General features: G+C 46.8%; 1 protein-coding gene across 1 annotated transcript; it reads left to right on the top strand.

The window, feature by feature from the left end:
- Positions 1-1,365: 1,365 nt before the first annotated feature.
- Positions 1,366-26,762, top strand: LOC111846705 (atos homolog protein A-like). Its single transcript, XM_023817172.2, has 12 exons — positions 1,366-2,202; positions 16,774-16,958; positions 17,622-17,815; positions 18,343-18,468; positions 18,551-20,024; positions 20,365-20,463; positions 21,089-21,177; positions 21,583-21,682; positions 22,079-22,237; positions 22,404-22,472; positions 24,263-24,468; positions 26,138-26,762. Exons 1-12 carry the CDS (start codon positions 2,187-2,189, stop codon positions 26,286-26,288), a joined length of 2,868 nt encoding a protein of 955 aa, XP_023672940.2. The 5' UTR covers positions 1,366-2,186; the 3' UTR covers positions 26,289-26,762.
- Positions 26,763-27,477: the final 715 nt, after the last annotated feature.

Genomic DNA, 27,477 nt, shown 5'->3' with positions numbered 1-27,477 from the left:
AACAGAATGTGAAGATTGTTGTTCATGCTACCTGTACAATGACAATAAGGACATTCTATTCTGCAACTGTTGTACACATGATTGGTTCTTAATTTCTGCAAACTATTTGGTGAATTTCACAATTCAAAATCCAAATTAAATGATTATTAATTATTATAAATTTTGAATTGTGTGTGTCCAACTCCTTGTTGTAATAACTGACACTATGCACAGTCTGAAAAGCAGGGGCACAGTTCTCCTTCACCAGCAGGGTTACGGATTTGAATCCCATCTCTCTTCTGTTTGCTCAGTTTGCATTTCCATTGCATTAGCATGCAGTGAAGTCTTAATGGTGTTTCTAAACGACACGCAATGCATGACCGCGTGTGCGTGTGAGCTCCCTGTAATGACTAAAACTCTGTGGACACGCCGGCTCTTCCTTGGTTTTGTTAAGCAGCTATGAAGTATGATACACTGTGTTTTTGATGAAAGCATGTCAACAAAGTAAAAACAGATATGATGTGTTGTAATTTGCCTTTCTGAAAAAAGCATTATTTTTTATTTCTTGAGATATTGTCAATGCCAGTTTGACAAGCCAATTATATCGCAGCCCTTTGTTAAATATCACTTTAGAATCTGTATATATGCTAATGAGTTTGGTAAAATACGCGTATCAGCTTTGTTCGACATACAGGATAACTAATATTTAATTTATATGTATATGTTTTTTCTTAATTTTGTTCTTATATGACTGTTTATCCATTCTGCGCGTAGAGCTGACACGTTTCACAGCCCTGACTAATCATAAACTATAAATCTTTCCAGCTGCTCACATTTGCGGTTAGGCAGATATGAATAAGAAAGGCTGCTGAATGCATTACCTTTATTTGGTGTTAATAATACATTTAATATCTTTCGAAGCTGCTCTCAGGTTAAATCTCTTGATAAGCACTGTCATCTACAACGGTACTCATGGAAAATGGTGTCCTCCTTTTTAAAGGCATTACAAGGGGGCTTAAAGCACGGCACATCTTTTTATAACTTGTAACATGCTGCCCTACTTTGTCCATTTCAACAAGCCTAAATATCCACGCAGTCTGCACTCTGAACAAATATCCACCCACACACTTTCTCATCGCTTATTAGAGTTACATTATAATTATGATTCTTTTAAGCTTCTTTTGATCATATTCTAAGATGGCTCCGTATGAAAATTGCTTATTTTAAAGAATACTTTTGGAATGACAGCTGACGCTGTGCGGTTGCCATGGCAGCAGGTCACGTCCAGGGCTGTAGTGGGGAAGTGACGAGAGGAGGCGTGCGGCTGTGTCGACACGTGACCCGGCAGCTGCCCCGGGCTGTTTCTGTGACTGTCCACGAGCTGGGGGGCAGCAGCGTGCAATGACACGCGGTCGCGCGCATGGGAAGGGGAGCCGCGTGAAGTGACACGCGGCCACGGGCGTCATGGGTGCGACCCTGAGATCGGAGAGTGTCTGTGATCCAAGAAATCAGCTCGCGGCTGCGTTATATGCAGTAGGGGGCGCTTAGATAATTAGAAATTACGGCGGACTGAGTCCCGGGGGATGCAAACTTATTAAAATGGCTTTCAAAGAAAAAAAAGTGAAATAGGGTAATTCTGTGGGGCGGTGGGAGGGAGCGGACTCTGAAATGATAATGTCAGCAAGGGGAAGGTGCTGAAGTGTCTTTGTGTGGACGCGATCGGGGGATATTTGTACCTGCGGGTGATCGGGGAGGGGGGGCTGGTAGGCAGGGACAGTTCTGCGGATGCACAGCTATTTGGCTTTGTCGACAGCTAATTAGTTATATGTGAACGCCTAGGGGAGGTAGGAGGTAAAGAGAAATGCGGCCGGTCTCTAGTGGAAGCAGGTTCGCTGCCGATGGCATTAATCTAACCCTGCTGCTGACTTAACTGGTCTGTACATGGGGTGTCGTTTACATTTGCCTGGTTGCTGGGCAGCGATGGTCTAGTCGCTCTTTGTTAGAAATACCGAGACTTTCTGGTTCGTTAGGGTCCAGTGTGTTTGGGATGTTTTTTTCCAAACACGGGGGCTTTGTGTTTTGCAAGGAGTTCCCAGCCTTCGCTAGGTAGCTGAGATCACGACGGCTTGCAAACAAAAAGAGACGGGAAACCTGAGCGCAGTGACCAAGGGGCGGACGATCTGCGGAACGTTTCGGCGATAACAAGCATGAAGCCTGACCGAGGTAAATCTCTATAGCATTTTCACCTTATTTACAACAATACGGACGGAGCATAAATGGGGACATGTTTTAATCACAGCTCAGAAGGGCTAGTTATCCATCGGAATTCAGTGACCCCCCCCCCCTCCGACCTCCGGAGCTATCGGAGAATTGAAGTCCCGTTTGGGGGTAACTGATTGCCATGTCAGTCACAGAGTCTTTGTTCAGTCCTGTCTGGCTGTTGTGTCATGTGTCAGACAGGTGATGCTTTATTATTACATGCATTAACAGGAAATCGTGTCGCTTCCACCGCTTTGGCTTAATCGTCGCTCACAAACACATGAGTGGGTCGCGAAACATTCACACCACACTTATACTTCTCTGCGCTGCGTGTTTCAGGTGCGTCGTTGCTGTGGTATTGTGAATCGATGGTGCACAATTACATTTCTATTCTATTTCTATTCTGATTGGTTCTACTTAATGACATGGTGTTTATACCATTTACTAACTTAAGATTTCGTGTATCATACAATGAGTACACCTTCAATGTAAAAAAGTAGGGTTCAAACCTATATGTGTGTGAAAAATTTACACTGTGTAATGCATGGCGTGTAATATAAAGGTAAAATATCTGAGACCACAAAGTTTTTTGCAACCGAGTCACTGGACATCTTCCCATAAGCGTTTCAGGTAATTAACACCCCATAGCCTAGCAGTATGTTGATAAGCAACACCATGTTGAACAAACAGGACAAGTTAATATTTCATTTCTGTACTAAATTTGAAAGCAAGTCAGTATATTGCCTGATGCCACAGAGAAAGTCGCCCATGTAGATGTTCCCGATGTGCACCGTTTGACTGACGTAGCCGCTTATAAAACACTTGCGCGAGCTGCAGCGGACGATGTGCGCGTGCCAGGACGTATTGTTAAGTGGGCTGACGTCTGCGAAGGCCGTAACATACAGTGGCGCGTGAAGCTGCTGGCGTGCTTTCTGACTGCTCTCCTTCATGACTCTAATAATAAAACCAGTCAGCTCTGGAGTGCTTCCCAAATCCGCACTGCGCTGCTGTGATTTGGAACATATTGTTCCTCTGATATAAGTAGCTCCCTCTCCGTCTTCCTGTCTTCACGTCTCTGAGCCTTTTCCCGTCCTGCTTATTATTCTGCAGTTTTTGTTTGTTTGTTTGTTTCGTTTACGGTCAGCAGTGAGTTCTCTAGAAGCCAGATATTCCCCCATGATATTTTCATTTCGTCATCCATCATTTTCATTTTGCATGGTTTTTGTATTCACCAAGTTAAATTCTCCCCCCAGCTCCTACCCTGGGGCATTGTGTGTTAAGCCTTGTTCAAGCGATTTGTGTGTTATTTGTTTAAAACAGGAAAGACAGGGAGGGGCCCCTGTCAGAGTTTTAGGCACAGGGTGCCCAACTGCATGCTGTTTCATGGGCCATTCTGGAAGACAGACTGGGTTTTGGAAAGATTGAAATGACTACTGATGAGTGATTATGAGGTAGTGTAATGGTCCAAGACACAGGATTGTTACCTGAACACTGTTCCCAGAAAAGATCAGCTGCTGTACCTTAGAGTACGGTTATTAACCTGGGATGCCCGTCCAGCTACATTCGTGTGACCTCGCATAGAGGTGTCTGATAAGTTAAAATCTATTTGTGATTCCAATGAATGACCAATATCATGTAGCACTGTGGATATCAAGGGCCAAGGATTTTTATTCGTCATTGTGCAAGTGGGCTACACAAGTGCATGAAAGTAATGAAATTAAGTAGCTGCCTCCATAATGACATAAATAACATGCATGCATACAAATATAAAGTACATACATTTACTGTATGCATAATCGACCTAGTATGACGTAAATACTGTGCAGATTACATACAGATGTGAAGGTTTGCATTGTAGTTTAAGAAACTCAGGATGTAGTAAGAGTACTGCAGGGTCAGCTGGTTATAGTAGCATTCAGTGTTAAAGGTGGTGGGGGTGAGGTGGTGCCCCATTAGCAGTGGGAGGGCCTAGTGATGGCAGGTAGAATGCAGGTGTATTTTTGGTATATTATAACTAGGGTTGCAAAATTGTGGGCATTGTCCTGTTAATTCCCATGGAAAGTTTCCAAATTGGAATATTTCCAAAATTTTCCAGCTAAAGTTCCCATGGAATGGAAAGTTTCTGGAAAGTTTCCGAATATTTTCCACCCCTTTGTTACCCTACTTATAACTGGTATTCTTTTATGATATGTATTCCAACACAGTCGTGTCTGTTTATATCTGAGGCAGGTGTCCATTGTCGATGTGTGTCTGTTGTTGTTTGGTACACTTGTACTTTGCCTGAATGTCTTTTTAAGATGGTGGTGATGCAGAGGCCATATGGAAGCAATGTTTACGCAGGAAGCCTGAGGGAAACCGGTGGAGAAAAGAACAGCCGTCTGTTTGCACAAATCACTTTATGGTTAGTCAGGGCTGTAAAACGTGTCAGCTCTGCAGCACTGAGTGTCTCAACAGAGTCATCTGCGAACAAGAAGAGTTTTGGACATCTCCCAAGATCTCAGACCTTTTTGTTATGAAACTGTTTCCTTTTGAGGGAGGGGTGGTGGTATTTATTTACGTGTTCTGGGAGCTGAGGCTGTTTATGCTTTTGATCGCACTGATTTGCCACCACTTTATGCTAGCACGCACCTTCCCAGTCCGCTTTCCAGTACAGCCTGACCAGGCTCAGCCTGAAGAGTCTCCAGCACTGTTTGAGTAAATGGGAGAACTGTGTAAAGGTCACGACTCGCTGGAGTGTCCGCTTACAGCCTCGTCTGGCCGTTGTGTCGGTAGGGGGGTCTCTGCCAGCATGCCTTTCATGTACATGGGCAGGAGAATCAACACGAGTCATCAGGGCTGTGTGGTTTTGGTGTGCTAGCTAGCCATGGTCAAAATTAGATGCATCAACACATAGAACTGTGGAAAATGTATTTTTTGAGTTATTGCCCCCGGGGCAGAATGATGGTGTGGTTGACCTGACAGTAGAAAATGTAGCGTGGGTTCGATAATCCCAGATTTGACCCGCTTGTTCCATTGATCCTCCTGTTCTACGCATCTGAGTGAGCAGAAATGTGGTCAGATCGCATCTAAGGGTCGGCAGCCGCAGACTGACCCCAGGTCAGCTGTGATTAATCAAACTCAGGCAACACCGATAATGATCTGTGATCTTAGGAAGCACAGATTTAGCACATTCATTTGTAGCTGGGTTCAGCAGAGTTATTTGGCACAATGGAAGAATTACAGACTTGTTTTCTTTTAAAGTTGCTTATCTGGATCCTTACTATGAACATATTTAAGGGGAAGAAATGAATATTTAAAAAACTTTAGCCTGGTTTAGAAACCGGAGCAGAGCTGAGCTTTTTGTTTATGTGTCTGATGCTACCATGTAACCATGACTTGAATGGAAAGGTCTTTTGAGACTTTTACCTTTGGTGTAATTGGATTTTAAACAAGCCATGTTTTGTCTAATGAACTGAACATTATGCTAAGATCTCGAAGTAACTCTTTCTCTGTGTTTTGCCTGTACTCTACTAAAGTTACACTTGGCTTGTGTGTCCTTCCCATCAGCGGCTCCATACAGACCCTCTAGTGACAGATGAACTGTTCTGGTCGTACTGTATTCCTTGGGATTCTCCGGAGCTTGTCAGCTGTGCTTATTTGTACTTATTTGTGTTGGGGGAGAGTGTAACCAGAACCGAAGGCGCCAACACTTTATTTTTACACCCTGTGAAGCCCAGGGTGTCCTCAAGAATCCTGGTTCTACTGCAGGAGGAGGATCCACCCAAAGCTGGGATCAGGGCCCAAGTCCGTGTAAACAGAATGGCAGGCTTCAGAAAGGCCTGGAGATGGCCAGCATCTGTGCGAGATCCACGCAACACGACAGGGTGTTTTTTGCTAGTCAACTAAGACTAAAGGTTCAGCTTGATGAACTTTCAAATATGAGCGGAGAACATCTGATCTGCATGTGCAGAGATGTTAGCTAACCTGTTTACAGGTAACCTGATCCAGTCTTGTTGCAAGTCATTTGGAAATGTCACTGGATTACAACACATGGTCCTGTGAATGTGCATGATTTGGAGGAAGAAGAGCGCCTGTGATATCATTATCTTATTGATATCATTATCTTCATGGATGATGTCTTCATTTGCAGATCAAGGGCTGGGACCAGTGGCCCCCACGTCTGGCATCTGCAGTACTTTGGATATATGAGCAAGTGACTCATTGACTCCCCCTTCCTCATGACCCCCCCTTCCCCGTGACCCCGTCTGCCTAGACTGCAGGCTACAATATTCCAACTGCATGTCCGTGTCGGCTTTTAAATAAAAGCTAAGACGATGAGCTCCCGTTGGTGCTGGGTGGGTTCTGAGGATACAGGGCAGGCTTTTGCTACAGGAACACACTCTGCAGTGTCTCCAGTTACATTATTAACAGGATTGTAGGATGAGTAATTTAGCCTGTTTGCTTGTTGTGGGGGAGGGGCTGAGTAGGCAGCTTAACTCCAGGCTTGTGGGGGTCAATTCTGGCCCTGGCTCTCCTCCACTTGGATCTCACATGGACTTCCTCCTATAGTCCAAACATGCAGTTTAAGTGACTCGTTCTTTCTAAGTAATCAGTAGTGAATCTGTCTGTGTGTGAATGTGTGGTGTCCTGTACCTCAAAGTGTGGTCTAGGGAATCAGTGTGACGGGGGATCATGGGAAATGGAGGCATTATTTCGGCTTTTGTACCATTATGCAGCAATATATTTACAGTGATATTAGGATGAAGCACCCTGCTGGACTGACAGCGGGCGACACTCTGCCTGCAGTGGCGAAGTTTTGTGGAGGTGCATCATGGGAGGGAGTGGGCACTGAGACAGGTGTTTAAAAAAAGCTCACCTTCTATCCCATCTTGTAAGGCCGCAGTCAGGTAGGCTGTCTCACTGTGGCTGTTGGGCAGCTGAGGTCTTCTGCGGCGGTTTTCCCGCGGGTAAGGTAAGGTGTCTCTGCCTCTGGCTGAGATGTTGGATATCCTTCACATGAAAGTCCCAGCAGATTCAGGACAGGCCAACGGTGGAGGCCGTTACAGTAAGTGGATACCCCGGATTTTCCGAGTACGCCCGTTACGCAAGAGCAGCGCTGGTGGCCGGGCAGCGGAGAGCAGCTATGGTGCTGCCGTGATCTCAGCTTAAGCAAACGACTCAGACGTGTGTCCACGGGAACGTCGTCATCTGAGGCGTGGCACGGGGACCAGGGTGTGGCACATGGCGAGGGCTTGGGGGGGGGGGGGCTCGACCAGGGGACTGGGCTCTGAGGCTCCCAGGGAGGATGAGCGATTCCTTTGCCTGGAGTCCTATGTGTTGCTATGCATGCTGATAACTGGCATTTCACTGGCTGTGTACCTGTACACAGTACAATGACAATAAAACCTAGTGTAATATACTGATTCTAATCTAACCTGATGTACTGAATCTAATCTAATATATTAATGTTGATGTTGATACTCATTGATAAATGTTGGTTTTGGGGTGATGCCGCGAGCATTAGGAGCGACATAGCACACCTGCGTAGAGAGGCGGTGTTAGATCCCCATTACCTCAGGCGCCCCTGATGGCTCAGTGTAATATGTCTCCTGAAGTGGGGGGGGGGGGCTCAGATAACAAGAGCAAGCTAGCAAAGGTCAAAGGGCAGTCCAGCACGGTGAATCCTAATCCTTGATCAGATGATCTCGGTTGAACGATTGCGAGGTTGTCCACTGACACTGGTGTGCTACACAGAGAAGACGGGAGCGTGAGTTCTAAGAGCAGAAATGAAAGATCCTTCAAAGCCTCCGTTCTCAGAGTTTGCCTTTCCGGTCTTTGTGAATGTGTCAGGATCGTTTGCTCTGCATATACAGTGTGACTTTACTCGGCTTGCTTTGAAGTTTGTTTTTTCGTGGTAATTCAGTCAGAGTCATTCATTTGGTCTGTGCTTCTAATGAGTTCTGACTCCCAAATGGGAATATAGAATTGATGTTTGTCCACATGTGATCCTTCATTGCCGTGTTTATTGTATTTCTAACTGCAGTGAGATCTAAGCGTTTGTACCAGTGAAAGAGGCTGTAAATCATATAAATCATTAGTTAGACTGAGGTCTTTCTGTGTCATTCAGTTCAGTCCAGTTTAGCTTGATTTTATAACAGATTCCCTGAGTGAAACATGCAGCAGTATTTTAGAGTGGATCTGTAGCCAAGTAAATCCAGAAAGCCTTGCAAGCAGACATAATAGCAGGCGTTGTAAAGAGACCTGGAGTGTAAATGTGTGTTTTTAAAATTGAACAGAAATAGTTTAGGGAGAGATTCATGGGATATGGCTGTGGCAACAAACCAGCAATGTGCAGTAATGTCACATTTTTGGTTTGTTTGTGTTTTTTTCGCATTTAACTGAGAGAGTCGGGATCTTCTCGCATGTCCTCGCAGCTCAAGTTCCAGAGTGTCTGAGGCACCCAGCCTGTGTCGACTCGCACACGTTTCGTGTTAAGCGGATCTCAGGGGGAGGCTTCTCGTCGCACTGGGGAAACTCCAGGCCAGCCAGACGGGCTGAGGGAGGGGCGCTTTGTACTGCGTGTGACGGATGGGCGACTCTCCACGTAACCCAACTCGGCGAGCCTGACAGCAGATCCGCAGGGGGCCCCTTATCCATCCTTCACTGTCTTTTTTAATTACAGTAATGCAGCATGCAGATTTTCCACGTCTCACGGCGTCTCCTTATCACCCCGGTGGCTTCCTGCGAAGCCCTTCAGCACCCTTACCCAAGACGCCGTCTAATGATAGCCTGCTTGTGTCTTTAAAAGGCTTTAAGAAAATGAGCGATTTTAACACAGAGCGTGTTAGTGATTAGTGCCTTATTAAATCTTAACTACTGGCCACATTTTTTTTTTCCTTGGGAACAGGGCAGCTAAGTTCACAGAAGCTGTGCCTGTTTCCAGACTTGCAGACTATTGAAAGTTGGCAGAAAAATTAAAACTGAAAAAAAGATCAGTTTGGGGCTCCTGTCCAATCAGGGCTTGTTGCTATGAGGATTTGAAGTCTGCCTTTGACCCAGCTGGGAAAAAGCAGGTGATCTACAAGCCCCCCACCCCCACTTCCACCCCCACCCTTGGCCATCCCATCAGTTGTTATCATGTGCCAGAAGAACACACTATACCATATGTTGGCCTTTCAAGCCTGACACTGCTGGGACTAGAGTATATGCAGGACAATTTACTGAAATCTGACCACGGTTTGGCTCACAAGCTGAAACCGTTGTGCTTTATTGTCCTAGTGACCAGTTTCTCTTCATTAGTCTTACCACGGTGAATGCAAGCCTTTTTCTCATGCTGTGATTGTCTTTGCTATTCTTTGTGCCAGCAGTTAAAACACACAGTCTTGTCTGCAAGTTAACAAAGAACGTTTGAGTTCTTCACTGTAGGTCTACACTGGTGCCTCACTGAAGGATGTTTTAGGCTTGTGGGAGTTTCACTTACACAAAAATGTTGAGGGCAGAAGGAACAATGATTGGTTCTCTCTGAATGAATCAGGTTGTACAGGAGGTGGGACCAAGCATCTAGAGGAGACAGGATCAAGACATCTGATTGGTTGGTCATGTCTGTAGTTGCTTGGACCCACCACCCCTACAATCTGATTGGTTATCTCCTGCATGTTTCCTTCTGCCCTCAGAACATTTTTGTGTAAGTAAAACTCCCATGGTCATGTTTTTGTCTTTGGGTGTTTAACCAATGCATGTTGTGGAATTCTCCATTGGATCTGTGTTCTGCCATGTCTTATCACTGTCACATCAACAGATTTGCAAGTCTTGCAGGTCTTGAGCAATGAACGACAATATCAGGCATCATTTGTTCCTCTGAGATGAGTGGCCCATCTAGGTCATGTGACATGTGACCTCAGCAGAGCTGTCTTCCTGCTATGCTTAGTGACCTGGGCTGAGATGAGGGGCGGAGCCACCGTCCTGCGTTTGTGTCCCGTTGCCCCTGAAGTCCTCGCAAGGGAGGGAAAGTGAGATTGTTGAAAGATGACATGATGAATTGGGCACCCCCCTCCCCCCCCCCAACAAAAATGGCCATGCCGACAGGATTTTCATTAAGTGGTCCAAACATGCAGCAGTAGGAGGACTGAAATGAGCCGTGATGAGCCCGGCCCGTCCTGGCTGATCTGACGAGCAGAACCGCCCGGGACGGTTCCATCCTGCTACCTTTGACTCTAATGGGCCTGTATTTACCATGCTGTCCATTGCTTTACATCAAACACTATCACGCCGCTTTGAGCACGCCTGTTTTATTATGCATGAAATACTTGCTAAATGAGTCATAAATCTGGGTGCCTACATATCAAAATCCATTTAGACACTAACTGTGTTCCTTGTGAGCAATCGGCAGCTGCACTCCCTCTCAGCTTTGGTGCGTCGTGTCAGTTCTGTTTGTTTTTGTCTTCTCATCTGTACATGGCAGATCTCATGCTCCCAATTCCCCCCCCTCCCCCCCCCACAGCATCTGTTTTGGGGTGTAAAGTGGCCTTTCTGTTTATAGGTCAGTGGGACAGGAGCATTAGGGTAAATTAGCCTGTTATACCTACTGCTTCAGCGGGATCTCTGAGCCCCGCACGTGGCGTGTGATAATCTGCTAGCAGGCATGGGCAGGGGGGCGCTGCCCACATTTAACCTCACCCCAGCCAAGTTCACCCAAAAGCTGCTGCCTCATGCTGGAGTCGCGTGTGCTGCTTAGCCTGATGGACGAGGAGCAGATAGGGATCCGACACAATGGAAAGGTGAGATGATAACACAGCATGTAAATGAACTTAGACCAAACCTGCATCAAGGTCTATGATAAAAGTAAAACAGGGCTTTCTTTGGAACACCTGCGTGTAAATAATTAAATGTGAGGTTAATTTTTAATAAGATATTCCTGGAAGTCTTATTGCAATATTTCTCAGAAAACTTTTGCAATCCATTTGTCTTGGTTAGGCATCACATTTTAATGATAATTTTTTTTTTTTTTGCCCTGTACCATTTAAATCAGGGCTCCCCAGTTCCGGTCCTGGAGGGCCAGGTCTGCAACACAGGCTGTAGATTCTCCTGCTCAAACACACCTTATTCAACTCACCAGCCAATTATCAGCTTTAGTATGTGTGTTTGAGCAAGGAAATCTGCAAACTGTGTTACAGACTGGCCCTCCTAGACCGGAATGGGGGAATCCCGGTTTAAAGTCTAGAGATGGGGACTGTGCTGGAGCCAGATGATAGCTCTGCTCATGGTCTCAGAAAGAGCGGCTGCCCTTTCCAGCAGGGCTGGGGAGGGTGGACACCTGGTGTGTCTGTGATGTGACACTACTGTCTCAGCCGTCTGCATCGGCGGTGATGGAGATCTCCGGCTTACGGGGGCATTAGTCGCATTAACGGGGTCGTGACCTCTCTGCTGTTCGAACCACGTCACACTTTCCTGTTTCAGCAGTGGGCTCAGTGTGTCCTACAACCTCGTGGAAAGACCTTTTGATTGCATTTCCCCCTGAATAAGTTGTTATTAACTATCCTTGTAATTTCATCCACATAACATTGCTGTGACTGCTGATATGCTGTTTTATAGTCTGTCCAAGAGTTGCGTAAACAAATTCTTCTGCCGTGTAAATCTGTGGCATTAGCAAAGGAGTGAAAATAACGGCAAAAATAAGGACAGATTTTGCTATAAACTCTTTGGGCTGCATGTCTGAACAATGGCCACATTATCTGTGACAGAGGAGCCTGGTTTCAAGTAGAAGTAACACTGTGTGTGTGTGTGTGTGTTTATGCAAACGGATGCCTGTAGGCACTGTGTGAAAGGTAAATCCTTTCTTTACTCCATAATGAGAAAAGCAACTTTTTCTGGTGGAACTGAGACAAAGATAGAGGATATTTTGGATTGGGTCTCATACATTAAACAATATCAGTGTGAACATGAACCTGCGTCTCTCACTGCAGACAGAAAACAGATGAATCACATGGCTGAAGTTCCCCAACTGTCAGTATTTATGTCCGTCCAGCACGTGTTTGGCAGCCTGCAGCTGCGGGATTGGTGGAGGCTGGCTCCGGGGGAGGGGCCACGCTCTGCAGGACCTGCTCCTGCTGCTCAGAGGGGCAGTGCCGGCCATCGCCTGCTGCATCTCTCTAAATAGCTCCTGGTGACACTGAAGCCACAGAGACTCTGGGGGGGGGGGGGGGGAGCTGGGCTGGCAGCCGTAAGAGTGCAGGCATGAGCTGAGGCTTCAGCCTCCCTAGATTAGATCTTTCCTTTAGGAGCGTAGCACTAAACTGGTCCTTTAATCAATGCTGTGCTTCTCGGTGACTGCCCATCTGCTGCGTTGGGTCATCGTAAGCATTTTGCTTTTCTGGGTAACATTCGGGGTCCATTTAACGCAGGTTTTTATATGACTTGTATTTGTCTTCATGTCTTTTATTCTCAGTCTCTTGTCTTCAAATAATATGCATATCTACTTTAAAATAATAAGTAAATTTGGTACAATGTGTCTATTTTCCTTTGTGTGCTCCCCATCCCTGGACTCATTATCTGACGCACATTAATATGTAAATGATACTAGAACCCTTCTGAATATTCATAAATCCAGGCGGTACCGCCCCCGGCCCGTTCCTGTGCCGTGATGATTTCTCCGTTTTGTTATCGCTCCTGGCCGCGACTCGCCGTTACGCTGGACGTCCCCCCCCCCCCGAAGCTCTGGAACATTCCATTCGGCTACGTTGAGATTAGATCAGTGTAAATTAACTGCGGCAAGACCTCCAGCTGCCAGCTCTGCCAGAGCCACCTCGTCCTTCCAAATGGATGTTCGCTTTGTTGGTTATTGAAGATGTTGATGCTTTAAGGTTGTGTATATATTTTTTTCTTTTATTTTATTAAAATAACAACAAAGTGGCCTTTATGTCTCCCTTGGGTGTATGTTTTTTGGGAGTGAACACTCGCACACACAGAAGCATGTACACTTTCAGTGAACTCCTTTAAGCACTCGTCTGTTTTTTCCAAAATAAAGTCATTTACCTTTGACACATTTCGGCAAAAGCACCGGCGTCTTGGCAGCAGGACACTGAGCCTGGAGCTGTTGTTGGAGCCTCTCTGCTGCCATTGGCCCCTCCCCCCATATCGACAGCTGCCTTGTGCACATGCTCAGAGCGCGTAGGAGAGCAGCCCTTAAACAAAGGCGAGCTGTACCTTTGCTCCTGCCCCGAGCCAGCAGGCCTTGCCTTACAGGGGCGACAGACAGCAACAACGGCTGCGATGTGTCGTTTGGCTTCCCTGCCCCAGAGGGCAAAAAAAGATCTGTCCAGAAGCCTTATAATCCCACAGCCTAACATAGCAGAGCCTGGAAGTATAGGAGACATGTTTATCTCGAGTTGCAGGTTAAGTGGGAGTAAGACACCACCTCACAAACAGAAGGTCTGAGCCACTAGCCGGGCTGCTGTTGTGCAGAAAGCTCTCTGCTGCCGTCGTGCAGCGGGCTTCTCGTCCCGCAGTGAACTGGTGATTTTATTGGTGATGTTACGGCTGAGCGGTGCCAGAGGTCTCCCGCACCTGTCAGAGCAGTCGCTACACACGTGAGGAGACGTCCCGGAGATGCCCGGTCCACTCTCCTGGCCACCGGCTGTGCCCTGTGTGTCACTGATGTGGCTTCAGCGGCCGAGTGACAGAGCTGGGAGCTGATTCACGGCCTGTGAGATGGCGGACTGCCGATGGGAATCGAGAAAGCCAAGTAAGCGAAAACGCTTCCCACCTGCACAAAGTCTACAGCTGTGCAAAGTGCTTGTCAGTCATAGTTAGTGTCTGCTGACTGAGTCATGGAAGGGAGAATATTTAAATATAGTCTGGATAAGCTGGATGGATGGACGGACATATACTCAAAAAGAGCATCTCTTGGTACTCCACCTTGTTGTGTTGTTAGCTGGACAAGGTTCTGCAAATCATATGCTTAATGCAGTAGTTTATGTTGAATTGTGACTAATGCTTGTTTGGGAGCTCAGGTCCTCAAAGATTCAAATCCAGCCATTTTTAGGGAATACGCCGTATGCAGATGCTATCAGGTTGTCAAAATGCTGACCAACACTGGCTGATTGTGCTCTGCTTTATAATCTGCTTTAGGATCCTGAAGCATTTATTAAAAGATTATATGGCAATGAAAAGTTTCAGCATGTTTATACTCGCATTAGTATTTAATGAGTCTAAGGATAAGAGTATTTTAATGCTTGTTTCTCTTCAAAATAAGAATGTTGTAGTCAGTGTTAAGGGGCTTCCACCTCCCAACAAATGCTTCATCAGAAGTGCTCATACCTGTTTGTTTGAAAGCGGCGTAAACAGCGCGTCTCTGGCCTGTACACGGCTACATCCTCTGTCACCCACCTAAGGCGAAGTGCTCCCAGGGCTGTTTACACAGGATGCGTTAAAGTGCTTTGCGTGGCTCGATCCTTTAGCGCAGAGGAAGGGCTAATTTTGGCATCAGAAGGAGAGTATGAAACTAAGCCGGACGGCTGGGCAGTGGTCTCTCCTCCACCAGGGGCAAGAAAATGATGCTGCTGTGTGAATCCCCTGAGGTTGGGTTGTTAAATTGGCCCTGGGGGGCTTCCTGCGGTGGCGATACGGCAGCATTAGCTCAGCCTGCTGTCCACCTTCACATTTCCTACAGCGTAAAAGGTACACAGCCTAACTGCTGTCTGTTCAGAAGGCTGCAGGTCCCTCTGTTTCCTGAAGCGCTTTTTATACCATGGTCTGCATTTCTGGTTCGATTTCTTAGCCAGCATCTTACCTCCAAAGCAAATAAGAGCATTAAGCAGAGAACAGCAGGAATATCAGCATCTAATACATTAGGATGGTAAATTAGCCTGTTACATTTTACCTTTATGTCTTCAGCACTTAAGAATGTATTTTACTTTATGTGTGCAAATGCCCTGCAGACCTGCAGCGTGCATTTTTAAACGGGATGATAATCCATGTCGTGCTGTGGTCATGTCTTCCAGCAGTGCATCCTGGGTAAATTCCCACATGACCTGCAGGAAGTTGCTTGGAAGAATGTATATTTGAATATAACTACATAACACTATGGCTGTATATTCATTTAGCTGTAAGCGTAACTTAAATTAGAACGGGCAAACAAGTATTTATGCATATTATACAGGTGTAGCCCACACAGAGTGCTGTTCTCCTGAGAGGAGTTCTTGAAAATGTCAGTCACCTGGTTTGAGCAGTAAAACCAGCCGCAGCATAAAGGCTAAAAATGAACCACTTGAATCTTGAATGGGTTTATTTATTTCTAACAGAGTGGTTTGTTGCTATCATTGTGCTGTTCAGCTGGAAATGATTCTAATGAGGCTTTGCACAGTGCCAGCAGAGCAGTCCCAATCAGGCCTCTACAGGCCCTACAGGTCAGAAGATCAGCCTTTAGTTTCTTCTCGGTAGCAGTGGCTCTCCTGTCGTTCAGTGTGGCCTGGGTCTCTTCGACACGGCCCACGAACCGTATGCTGCTGAAGCAGGCCGTAAAATCGCCTTTGATTGGGTCGGCGATCGGTCTGGCAGCGCGCGCATCAGAGAAGCGATGAGAGCACGCAGGGGGGTAAAGAAACAGGCCCCCCTTTGTGCAGAGAGCCGCGCGGTTAAACCTTTGATACGCAGAGTCCGATCCGTCATACCTCTGAGCTCCTGTGTCTGATGGGAGGCGTCTGGATAGCAGCAGTGCTCTCCATGCATAAAAATGGCCTGTGGTTGTCTGTTAGGAGACCTTCAGGCCTATATGATCCCTGCTCTGACTGCACTGCTGTGAAGTAACCATGGTTAAGTGGTTGGACCTTAGGCAGATGGTATTGTGTACGAATCAAACGAAGCACCACTGTTGCACATCTGAGGAAGACAATTAACAGAACGGCTGTGAAGGCACAGTCCTGATAAATAACAGGGATTGACCTTCATGACGTTTATAAACAGCAGGGTAACGACAAGGTACAGGCACAGTAAAATGATCCCTGTCACATCAGTCTGCCCAGGATTAATATGCCGTTGTTGGTTTGACACATTGGATGTTTGCCCTTGTGTAGGCACAGTACAGTCACTCCTGTGCCTACACAAGCCACCCCAATATTTATTAGGGTTTCATGGGAATAATTAGAGTGGCCCTATGGCAGCACTGCTGCCTCATGCCTCTAGCATTGGGGGTGTGAATCCTCCACTCTGAGGAGTTTCCATGTTCAGTATCATGTCAGTTTTCTCTTACAGTCTATAGACTCTCTGGCTGGTTGGTGTCTCTGAATCGCCTCGTGTGAGCATGTGCCTTGTGTTATCTTATCCATGGTGTCCCCTACCTCCTGCCCAGTGCTTCTTGGGGTAGGCTCCAGGCCACCTCCATGATGAGAAACTTGAATGTTTTACAAACTTTTCAGTCTGAAGCTTTCGATACAGTAGGTATTGCAGGCCTGTGCCTCAACGGCATCTAGCCATAGCATCCATAGCATAGTGTTCCACTAGGGGGCCTCGTATTTTCCTGGAAAGTCCTACTTCAACTCCCCCGGACCTCGTGTCTTGCAGGTACGCCCGAGGAGTACTTTGAGTATGACGCGGAGGAGTTCCTGGTCTTCCTCGCTCTGCTCATCATAGAGGGCCGCACACCGGAATGTTCCCTGAAGGGCCGCACGGAGGGGCCCCACTGCCCCCCAGCTCAGACTGCACAGCCTCTCCCCACCAAGCACCAGTGCAGTGACAAACTGCCGCAGGTACGGGGGAGACTGGGGTCACCGGAACGTGGGCTGCTAAATAATAATAAAAAAAAATTGGTGAAATTAACATCCGGTATTGGGAATCAAGCCCTAACAGTTTTCTTCTGGGTGTAACCGGGGTGATTGACCTCTGTGTTGTAGGTGAGGTAAATAACTACAAGACCCAATAGATTGTTGGAGCAGAAGATTTATTTCTGGCTCCCCAATAAAGTTTAAATATTAATCAAGTGAGACTGATGGTGAACAGAACCTCCTCAGGGGCTTCCGTCTGTGAATACGGCAAGCAGGGAGTTCATTTGCAGGCTGTTAGCATTCATCCTCAGTACTACTGGCTCTCAGCGCAGCACTGGCTTAGGAAAGAGGAGTGAGGTGGGGTGAGCGGAGGACAAAAGAGGCAGGGAATGAGGATCCCAAAGACCACCCACCAGCAGGCACACTGCAGTACAGCTTAACAAGAATAATATACCAAAATGCAAAACTATGGCCAGATGTTTCTGTACATGGAGATTTGTATTGCTATGATAAGCATTTAGAACAGTGCGAATGGACGGACGTATGGACAGATGGATTGATTGATTGATTTGTATTGTTTTCGTGTTGTATTACCCTGAGAATGATCTTCTCAGAAGGCTTATGGTGTCTCCTGTGCCCTCCTGACAGTGTTGTCAAGCTAAGAAGACGCAGTCGGAGGTGGTGGTCCTCTGGAGGGACAAGCTGCCCATCATGATCGAGGTCATGCTGCTTCCTGACTGCTGCTACAGCAGTGAGGCTCCTGGCAACGACTTGGACGACCCAGTTGTTCAACAGGACGCGCTGCTGCTGGAGCGATGGACCCTGCAGCCAGTGCCCAGGCAGTGTGTTTTGTTTGGTGTTTAATCCCTATACTGTGTCTCAGTCAAGCCCCGCCCATCTTTTCTGGTAGTATCACCCACAGCTTCAGTTTTCCCTCTTATCAGCTAGTATTTCACAATGCTGATGACAAGGATAACATCTCTCATTGCAACCCTTTGAGCAAAGTGACAGGTCTCCACAAAGCACTGATACCACCACAAGCCATGAAACAAACATCTATTTAAACCTCTTTGCTGCAAGGCTCAGCCAGAACTGGGAACTTGGACTGTATCAGCTAGTCACGTGCTGCATTTTCTGTCTGAAGAATATGTGTAGCAGGGAGGCTGAAAGCAGAGTCTCCAACAAGGACTGCACAAGAGTTAATGAAGTCTTGAGCAGGTGATAAACCTTGCAGAAGCCCAGCTTCCAATTTCCATATACGTGGGTTATAGTCAAATGTGCAAGCTATGATGAAATTGCTGAAGAACCTCCATTCGTAATAAATTTGATTGTGTTGAGAAGTTTAATAACGACTGGCTTCCCTCTGCAGGAGCGGCGACCGTTTCATCGAGGAGAAGACCTTGCTCCTGGCCGTCCGCTCCTACGTGTTCTTCTCCCAGCTGAGCGCCTGGCTCAGCGCATCCCACGGACTCGTTCCCAGGAACATCCTGTACAGGTGAGCCGCCGGCTGAGATCCGCGGCCCAGTGTGGCCCGTGGGGAGCTGCCTGACCCACGCCCTGCCTCATCTTTCTCGCAGGGTTAGTTCGGCCGAGGAGCGACTGCTTTGGAGATTTTCCCAGCCACCAGCCGAGCACGCCTTCCCGGTGCCCAACGTGTCGCACAGCGTGGCCTTGAGAGTGTGTGTACAGTCCCTGCCTCGGCAGCCCAACTACCCAGTCCTGACCTGCAGCGTCCATAGTAGCCTGGCCCTGCAGAGCACGAGAAGCCGGGACTGGAGGCACAGGTCTGCTCCTGGTACGGAGCAACTTCAGACCCAGGGATCTCCACCGCTCTTCAAGTGCACCATAAGCTCCAGGAAATACCTGCCCTCCGAGGCCCCGCCTCCAGGCAAGATACTAAACCAGGTCCATTCCAAGCTGAGCAGCACCCCGGATACTGACCCTGCAGAGGGCTGTCAGATCTCATCAGATAGTACAGAAGGCTTAAAGGCACCAGCTCCAGAAGATCTCACTAGAGCATTCAAATCCCTCTACTTGGCAGATCTACTGGGTACACCAAGTTTAGGCTGCAGGTCACACCCACCTGGGCATCCCAGCTCATTGATTGGCTCACTGCTTCATGAACGACAGCAAGTCATCACTCGTATTGCCCAGCGTTTACATTACTGTGATCCCTTAACCACCCACATCCCAGATACCATGTCCGAAAGCTGTGAAGCACATCATCTCAAATTCCCCTGGGGCTCCTCGTTCCTCTCTGGCCCACAGCATGGTACCGTGGCAGATGGCAGAAGGAGCTGGTCCTCTCCCTCCGACACCCCCAGCAAACAGCATAGCAGAGCCAAAATGGATGTCAAGTCAAGACCTTCAACCAAACCAGCAGCCTGCAGGAAGCTGCTCCTGCACCCCCCTGAAGACAGCTCTGGGACTGCAGGGGCCACAGAGGACTCTTTCTGGCTGGTCCCAGACCTCCTGTGGTATGCATACAACAGGTGTAGTCAAAGCTTCAAGGAAGACACGTCTCCACCTGCACACAAATCCTGGGGTGATCGCCGTCTTCAAGATTGCACCGGTAAGGTACCATTCTCAGCCATTACAGACTCCCCCATCGCTAACAGCCCAGAATCTTCTATTTGCACAGAACTAGAAGCCAAGAAGGCGAAAGCTCCCCATGGCTTCGGGCAAGACCCTTCCTCCAGACCTCAGGATGTAGCCTGTGTCAGACTTGAAAAGCCAACAACACCAGCAGACTCAGTCCCTTTAGTCTCTAATGGTTTACAGAATGCCAAAACGGGTCCTCCGGACTCTCCTGATCGTGGGCAGAGAGCAGGAAGTCCTGATGGCTCAGTGGGTCTCCAAGGTCACATGACAATGACAGACGCCACAGTCCTGCATCAAGACACTGTCGATTCCAAACCTCAAACCCAGGGAATCCTGCAGCTTAACAGCCATGAGCAGAATGAGAACCAGGACCAGACTATCCCTAACCAAAGAGCCTGTGGCCAGGACCAGCAGATCGGGCCTGACAGAACCCAGAATGGACCTGTTCTGGTGAGTGCAGACACATCCTGAGGAACAGTCAAGACCGCTCCTCACAGTAGGCGGGTCATTGTGAAGTAATTTAATAATGGTTTATTTTAATGAAGTTAATTTCAACCAGACCCTATTTCAATACTTTTAGTGAGAATCTGAAATATATATCTTTAAATCCGCAAAAATACACATTTTACTTGATGTGAAAATGTGCAATTTACCTTATGAGGTTTTAAACTTCCAGATGGCTGTGGAGTATTGTGTACAGGAGACGTTAATGTGACACTGCGTGAGCCTTTCTGTTGTGATGCTTACTAATCCCTCTGTTTTGGGCTCAAACATTCAATCTCCTTTGAAGTTGTGCGACATTTGGAACAAGGAGAACCGTCCCTACATAGACGGGACAGCAAGCAGAGCCTTCCACCCGAGCACTGGGCTTCCACTGGTCTCCAGTCCGGTATGTAAGGCCTGGATAGCCCTGGGAGCTGCCAGTCCTCCAGCCCCTTAGCCAGCATGCCTGTGTAGCCCATTATCTCCCTTCTGGTTCCTTTCTAATTTCACGCCGTTTCCACAGGTGTTATGTAGAACTTGACAGGCTTCATCATTCAGATTAGCTTTTTATACAGCAGGCTTTAGTGCTAAAGTGATTCTGTGAAATAAATGAATAAAACATTTAGAACAGACCTAGAGCAAACTTCCTGGGACTGGACCTTACAAGCCTGGATCCTCAATTTAACTGCTATCTACTCTTCCTCAATACCATCTGCTCACAAGGGCTGTGACAAAGTTTTGTCAGCTACTGTGCTCACTTCCTGTAGAACTTCCTGTTAAACTTAGTCCAGAAACGCACACATGTGGCCATCAACTTTGGTGCCGTCTCTTATCTGGGGTTTATGAAATTAAAGCGTATCAGGTATTTCTTAATATCTTATTAATATTCAGCAGTGACAGACCTATTACATAAACTAAGTATAATTTCTTCATTTTATTTTGTACATGCATTTGATGTAATATATCCTGTAACTACATGTCAAATACAGTTTTCCCTTAGAATTACACCTCCCTTTATTCTTCCTCTGAAGGTTCCTCAGAGGAGAGCCCAGGCTGGGGGCTTTGATCTGGACACCTCCATGGCTCACTGCAAGGGTCTGCGTTGGTCGTCCAGCAGAAGGTATTTCCAAGTGCATTTTGGGAATGTGCACAGTTATTGGTTACCATGACTGGTCAGACGCACTGACACGGGTATAAAGCTTATTCTCATTCCCCTCGCTCATTTTTGTGTGAGTAACGTCACCCTGTGAGGGGATCTGTAACCAAAATACCAGGATGCCTGTCTGTTTGGCTGGGATTTTGTGCAAAAAAGCATATCTTCTCAAACGTGGCTCTTAGGATTTGGGGAAACCAAACTTGGCATGTCCTAGCTATCCTGACAGTGGGGTCTATCTGAGAGCAGGGGGGGGGGGGCGGGGATATAGCAGAAGCACAGCATTTGTCCTGCATGCAGTCGCACAGATACACCATGGCCATGTTTTCCAGTGAGGTACAGGTGTCGATGCAGTTTGTTCCGTGTGTGCAGAGAGTGCCTGAGGAAACAGCACATTGGAGGGGACTCAGAACCACGGGTGTTCAGCACCAGCGCCCCCCCGGCCAGCCTCAGCCTCCTGGGGAACTTTGAGGTATAAGCATAAAGAGACACCCACAAATAGAAACCTGCATGCATTTTTTTCCCAGTACTCCACCAAAGACCCCAAATGAGACCTTAACTTGAAAGCAGAGTGGAAAGCTTCAGATAGTTTACATCAGTGTTTCCAAACCTGCTTCTAAGGGGGCCGCAGACAGTCCATGGTGGGGAGCTGGGAGGGAGCAAAAACGTGGACCGTCTGTGGGCCCCCGAGGACCGGGTTTGGATAATACTGCTTTGCAGGGACCATTTGAGTGGCAGGTGTTCTGAAAGCCATGAGCAGCCTCCTGAGACTGAGAGATAGCTCGACAGCTTGCCCAGCCTGGAGATGCACCACACTCTGTCAGATGACACGGCAAGCTCTGGACATGTCTGGGCAAACTGTCCGCAGGAGTGTGTGCTGAATCACCGCCTGGAGCCCCTGGGGACTGTGAAGGGCTTTACGGCTGAGGTGGGGGCCAGCGGGACCTTCTGCCCCAGTCACATGACCTTGCCCGTGGAGGTGTCCTTCTACAGCGTCTCCGATGACAACGCGCCTTCCCCCTACATGGTGAGCCGTGCATCTGTTAATGTCTAAGCAGTGAACGGTGACTGATGAAATTAGGAGAAATTAATGACATTATATACATGTTTATGGTGTCATTTCCTGTTCAGCTTCATTTCTCAGTTTTTTTGTGCTTAGATGTCGATGTTTCTTCCCCTGTGTCTTGTCTCAGGGTGTTATAAAGTTGGAGCCCCTCGGTAAAAGGGGCTATCGAGTGCCTCCATCAGGAACAGTACAAGTGGTGAGTGTATCTTTCATTCGGGGGTCTGCTGGGGGGTCTTGGCACATACTGCAGTGTAATATATAAATGGAAGGTGCAGTTCCGTGTGTTTTGGACACCCACTGGACACACACACACAAAATGTCTTCAGGTGACCTGGAATATTAAAATTTTAATACCTTTAAGTTGTTTTCTATCCTTGTGCTTAATAAGCTGGGGATTGTAACAACGCAGCATAGTGTCCATTTAGGAGAGGTACCTCTGTGCCTTTGTGTGTAGTTACACTGTAATGTTATAAGATACAGGTACAAAATAGGCAGAGGGTAAAATAGATCGGGTTTTGGGTCGGCCTGTGGTAACTGGTACCGATCAATCTAAAAATGCCTGAATCGGCCAATATTCTGGTCTTTGATATAAACTCTGAACATCACTCCTAAACAATGTTTAAAAGCAGAAAACAAAACCGTAGGAAAATGTAGATTCTAGTTCAAAGTGCAGGAGAATGTGCCCTCTAGTGGTGACAGTAAAATTGCTGACTATTGGACTATGAATACTGAGAAATGTGCCCACAACTGTGCCATTATTATCAAAGGTGACGTGTTCTATGGGTGCCACAGCAATCTGAGCAATACTGCTATTTTGACACTTTTAAGTTCAAAAATCTTTAGCAGACATACTGTTTATAGTGCAAACAGGCAGTTTACCAAAAGAATTAGCCAACTACATCTGAATTATTCATTAGGCTACCTTTAATGACACCTAACTTTATATAGAACACAACCTGAATTACAGCTATGTGCTTAGATAATTTAAGTTGGTTATGTTTAATCAACAAAACATAAAAACATTAAAGTGAATGTGCCACACTGGGAGTAAAATGATGGTCATGCTTTGGTATGAAGTTGAAGTTGAAGTTGAAGTTGAAGTTGAAGTTTATTGTCATGTGTACCAAGTACAGCGTACAGAGCACAATGAAATTCTTACTTGAACCCCCCCCCCCCCCCCCCCCACCCCACAGACAGAACATAAGACAAGATACACACAAGACATAGAAGACAAAGACAAAGTGGTGTAGCAGCAATAATAATAATAAATAGTCTAAGTTGCATAGTTTGAGTGTGCATAATATACAGTGACGGTGCATAGTGTGGAGGAAGTTGCACAGTAAGGGATTTTACCACAATTACTGATTGTTGAATAGCCTGATGGCACTGGGGTAGAAACTGTTCCTGAGTCGAGTTGTGCGTGAGTGAATTGCCCTGAGTCTCTTGCCTGATGGCAGGAAAGTAAAAAGTGCCAATGCAGGGTGGCTGGGGTCTTTCAGGATGTTCTTGGTTTTCCTGAGACAGCGCATGCTATAGATGTCCGTTATTGCAGGGAGTGGTGTGCCTGTGATCTTCTGAGCTGTTTTCACCACCCTCTGCAAAGCTTTCTTGTCTTGAGCAGTGCAGCTGCCGTACCAGGACGCAATACTCCCTGTGAGGATGGACTCCTCTGTTCCAGAACACTGTAGTTTATCACAGATATCGCCAACTTTCTGCCCTCGGACCCTGAGCCCCATAAGTGGCTCTCATATTCTGCACTTTGTATAGAGTCCTGGAACCTTTCCCATGATGCACTGGGAGTAGGGCAGGGGACACCTGTGACAGGATGCCTGTCTGTATCCAGTACATTACTAATGAAATCAGTTGAACAAAAGGGCTGTTTGAAGTTGTTTTCAGTATTTATCCTATTGTAATAACTTTAAGGCAGTCATATTGCATAGAAGAATGCAAAGCAAATGATGGATTCTGTCCTCTGCCCCCTTCCAGACCTTATTCAATCCAAACAAGACGGTGGTGAAGATGTTCGTGGTGGTGTACGACCTGAGGAAGATGCCAGCCTGCCACCAGACGTTCCTGAGACAGCGGACTTTCTCGGTGCCCATAAAGCGTGAACCATGTGGCCATGTGAGCAGGAAGCCCCTCCCCTTCCTCCCGAGGCCGCAGCGGACCCTGCGCTACCTCGTCCACCTGAGGTCAGCATTTCTGCATGCCCCCCCATCCCCCCACAGCACTCAGATCATGAGTCAGTTTTATTGAAGTTCTGATTTTTTTATGTAACTTTTATTTTATGTTATTTACAATTTTGAAATCCAGAACTGGTCTGTGAGTGTGCCCTGTGATGGGTTAGCGCCCCCTCCTGGGTTGTTCCCTGCCTTGTGCCCTGTGATGGGTTAACGCCCCCTCCTGGGTTATTCCCTGCCTTGTGCCCTGTGATGGGTTAGCGCCCCTTCCTGGGTTGTTCCCTGCCTTGTGCCCTGTGATGGGTTAGCGCCCCCTCCTGGGTTATTCCCTGTCTTGTGCCCTGTGATGGGTTAGCGCCCCCTCCTGGGTTGTTCCCTGCCTTGTGCCTTGTGATGAGTTAGCGCCCCCTCCTGGGTTGTTCCCTGCCTTGCGCCCTGTGATGGGTTAGCGCCCCCCTCCTGGGTTGTTCCCTGCCTTGTGCCCTGTGATGGGTTGATGCCCCATCCTGAGTTGTACCCTGAACAGGACAAGCGGTTACAGAAAGTGGATGGATAGATCTGAAACTAGTTTTACTTAGTTTTAAGCAACGGTGGAGATTTCAGGTCCAGAGAGTACAAATCCAGACCAGGATTTTGTTTCAACCAACCAGTTGAGTACTCTGTGATTGTGACTCTTTATACTCAACTGGTTGGTTCAAACAAAATCCTGGTCTGGATTTGTACTCTCTGGACCTGAAATCTCCACCTCTGGGTTTAGGTGTGGTTTTAAACGTTTTTATTTGAAAGATATTTTTATGTTTAGCTTTTATGTATTTTAGATTCAGCTTAAGTTTTAGTAATGTTATTGCTAGGGATAGACTGGATTTTGCAGAGCCATATTATTCCTCGAGGTCCGAGCACTGCTGGTTTTCCAGCCTTCCTTTATCTGTGAGCCAGGTGTGAAGCCTCTGGCCAATCAGAATCAGTAATTATTAAACTAACTACCTGGGAGAACTGAAAACAAGGCCTGGATTTGGAATCGAGGTCCAGATTTGAAGAGCCCTGTTGTAGAGCTATTTATTTTTATGTGTCTGATCTTTAGAGAACCCCACTGGAATACACACTGCGCATTTTGTACTATTGTGCTCAAAATGACCAAAACATTCTTAATGGTAATTAAAGATTAAACAAATCATTACTTAGCTAAGTATTATTTAAAAATTGTAACAAAGTATTTGATGTTTGTTTTTACATCACTTAGTTCCGGAAGCAATATTTATAGTTTTTATTTAGTTGTAGTTATTTTATTTTCAGGTCTTATTTTATTTCAGTTTACGAAAAAGTTTTCTTATAATACCAACCCAGTGTCTTCACCCAGAATACCATGACGGCTCGGAAACTTCTTAGCATTGTTTAGCACTGAAGGAAAACAAAAAGGATTGAGTGGATGACTGATGGGTATTTCTCCTAAGTGTGGCGTGGTGCCTTTCTCTCACACTTCCAGGGTGTGTGGAGTTTGCGCCTTCTCCCTGTATAGTGCTGGATTATACGTCACTCTGTAGGTGATATGACCTCCAGGGGTCTTTATCTGAGAATCTTAGGCCCTTACCACACCCTTATTGGGCATCACTGCGTAGCCCCCACCTGCTCCACCTCAGCCTATCATTCTCCCTGCGCACTTCATTTCTTTTGCTTTGCTCAGGTTTCAGAGCTCCAGATCCGGAAAGATCTACCTCTACAGAGACATTCGACTCCTCTTCTCCCGCAAGTCCATGGAGGTGGACAGCGGCGCGGCCTACGAGCTGAAGTCCTTCACCGAATCCCCCGCCCCCACCTCCTCCCCGAGACGCTAAGCTGCCAGCATCTCCCATGGGGCCCAAAGAGGCGCTGTTCTCGTTAACCCCTCAGATAATGAGGAAATGCTAGTCTCTGTTTGACTTCTGGGTGCAGCTCACCGCTTGCGAACAAAGAATTTAATTCCTTAATAGAAAAGGGATTGAAGTTGAAGATTTCATTTCAGGCCACACTTTTTCAATGTGAGCTGTTGCACACCGCGCATAGGAGCAGGAAATCTGACCGTAGGCATAACAAGAAGTCGAGCTAGATGAAGGAGCTGTAACTGGGGGGGAAAACTACTAGCATTGTGTTTACATGATTTTGTCAATTATTTAATATTTAATTTGATATTTAATGTTTGTCAGATGTAATGTCTGTTTTAGTAAATATAATGGCGTAGTACTGCACTATATCCAGATCATACAATGTATTTTTGATGTTGATATTCAGATCTGAATGATATAAACCTATAAAATAGTCTTTAAACACTCTCTGGTGTTTCCTTTTTTATTATAAAGGTCTGAAAGAACCTGGACGTTGTTGGCCGTTTTGCCCATCCGTCTTCCAGTTGCAGGTCCCAACTGTGCATTCACAGTAGGACCCAGGGAAGGAGCACAGCCAGGACAGGCACACACTGGCACATGCACTTACACTGCATGCAAGTTATAGCAGCAAACCAGCTTATCTGCATGACTTTGCTCTGCAGGAGGAAACATGAGGACATAGTAAGAAAATTCATACTCATCCATGGTGTAAAGAGCCGGGGCTGAAGGTGATCTAACAGAGAACTAGGTCAAAAGCATGTAACAGAACTGTGCAGCATGTTCTTTAGTTTTGACGCCATCTTCTCCTCTGCAACTGCCTCCAGCTTGTCCAGGGTCAGTCCAGTGATGGGGCTGGTTTGCCCTGTGGGTTTGTTCAGGCATTTGGTATCAGCTGAACCTACAGACCAAAGTATACAGAAGTACTCTGGTCACTGTTGTCTAGAAAGACATCTTCAGTGGCTTGCTGCACACATCTGCTGTTCAAGTGAAGTCCAATGTACCTGTTTCTCTGTACCACTATTGAATATTTCATTACCTTGCTTCAAGTATCTGCCAGGATTCCATGTGTGCAGTTTGCATGTTATCCCTGTGTCATCAAGGGGTTTCCTCCAGGTACTCTGGATAAGTGGTTAAAGAAGATGGATGGATGCCTTAAAATGGG

Source organism: Paramormyrops kingsleyae, chromosome 13, assembly GCF_048594095.1.
Source record: "Paramormyrops kingsleyae isolate MSU_618 chromosome 13, PKINGS_0.4, whole genome shotgun sequence".
Taxonomy (NCBI): Eukaryota; Metazoa; Chordata; class Actinopteri; order Osteoglossiformes; family Mormyridae; genus Paramormyrops; species Paramormyrops kingsleyae.
This window is presented reverse-complemented; position numbering and strand designations above follow the sequence as displayed.

Coding starts and splice junctions, on each gene's coding strand:
- LOC111846705 (XM_023817172.2), top strand. Junction 21,683..22,078: donor GCCTCCTGGGGAACTTTGAG/GTATAAGCATAA, acceptor AACTGTCCGCAG/GAGTGTGTGCTGAATCACCG. Junction 24,469..26,137: donor CGCTACCTCGTCCACCTGAG/GTCAGCATTTCT, acceptor TGCTTTGCTCAG/GTTTCAGAGCTCCAGATCCG.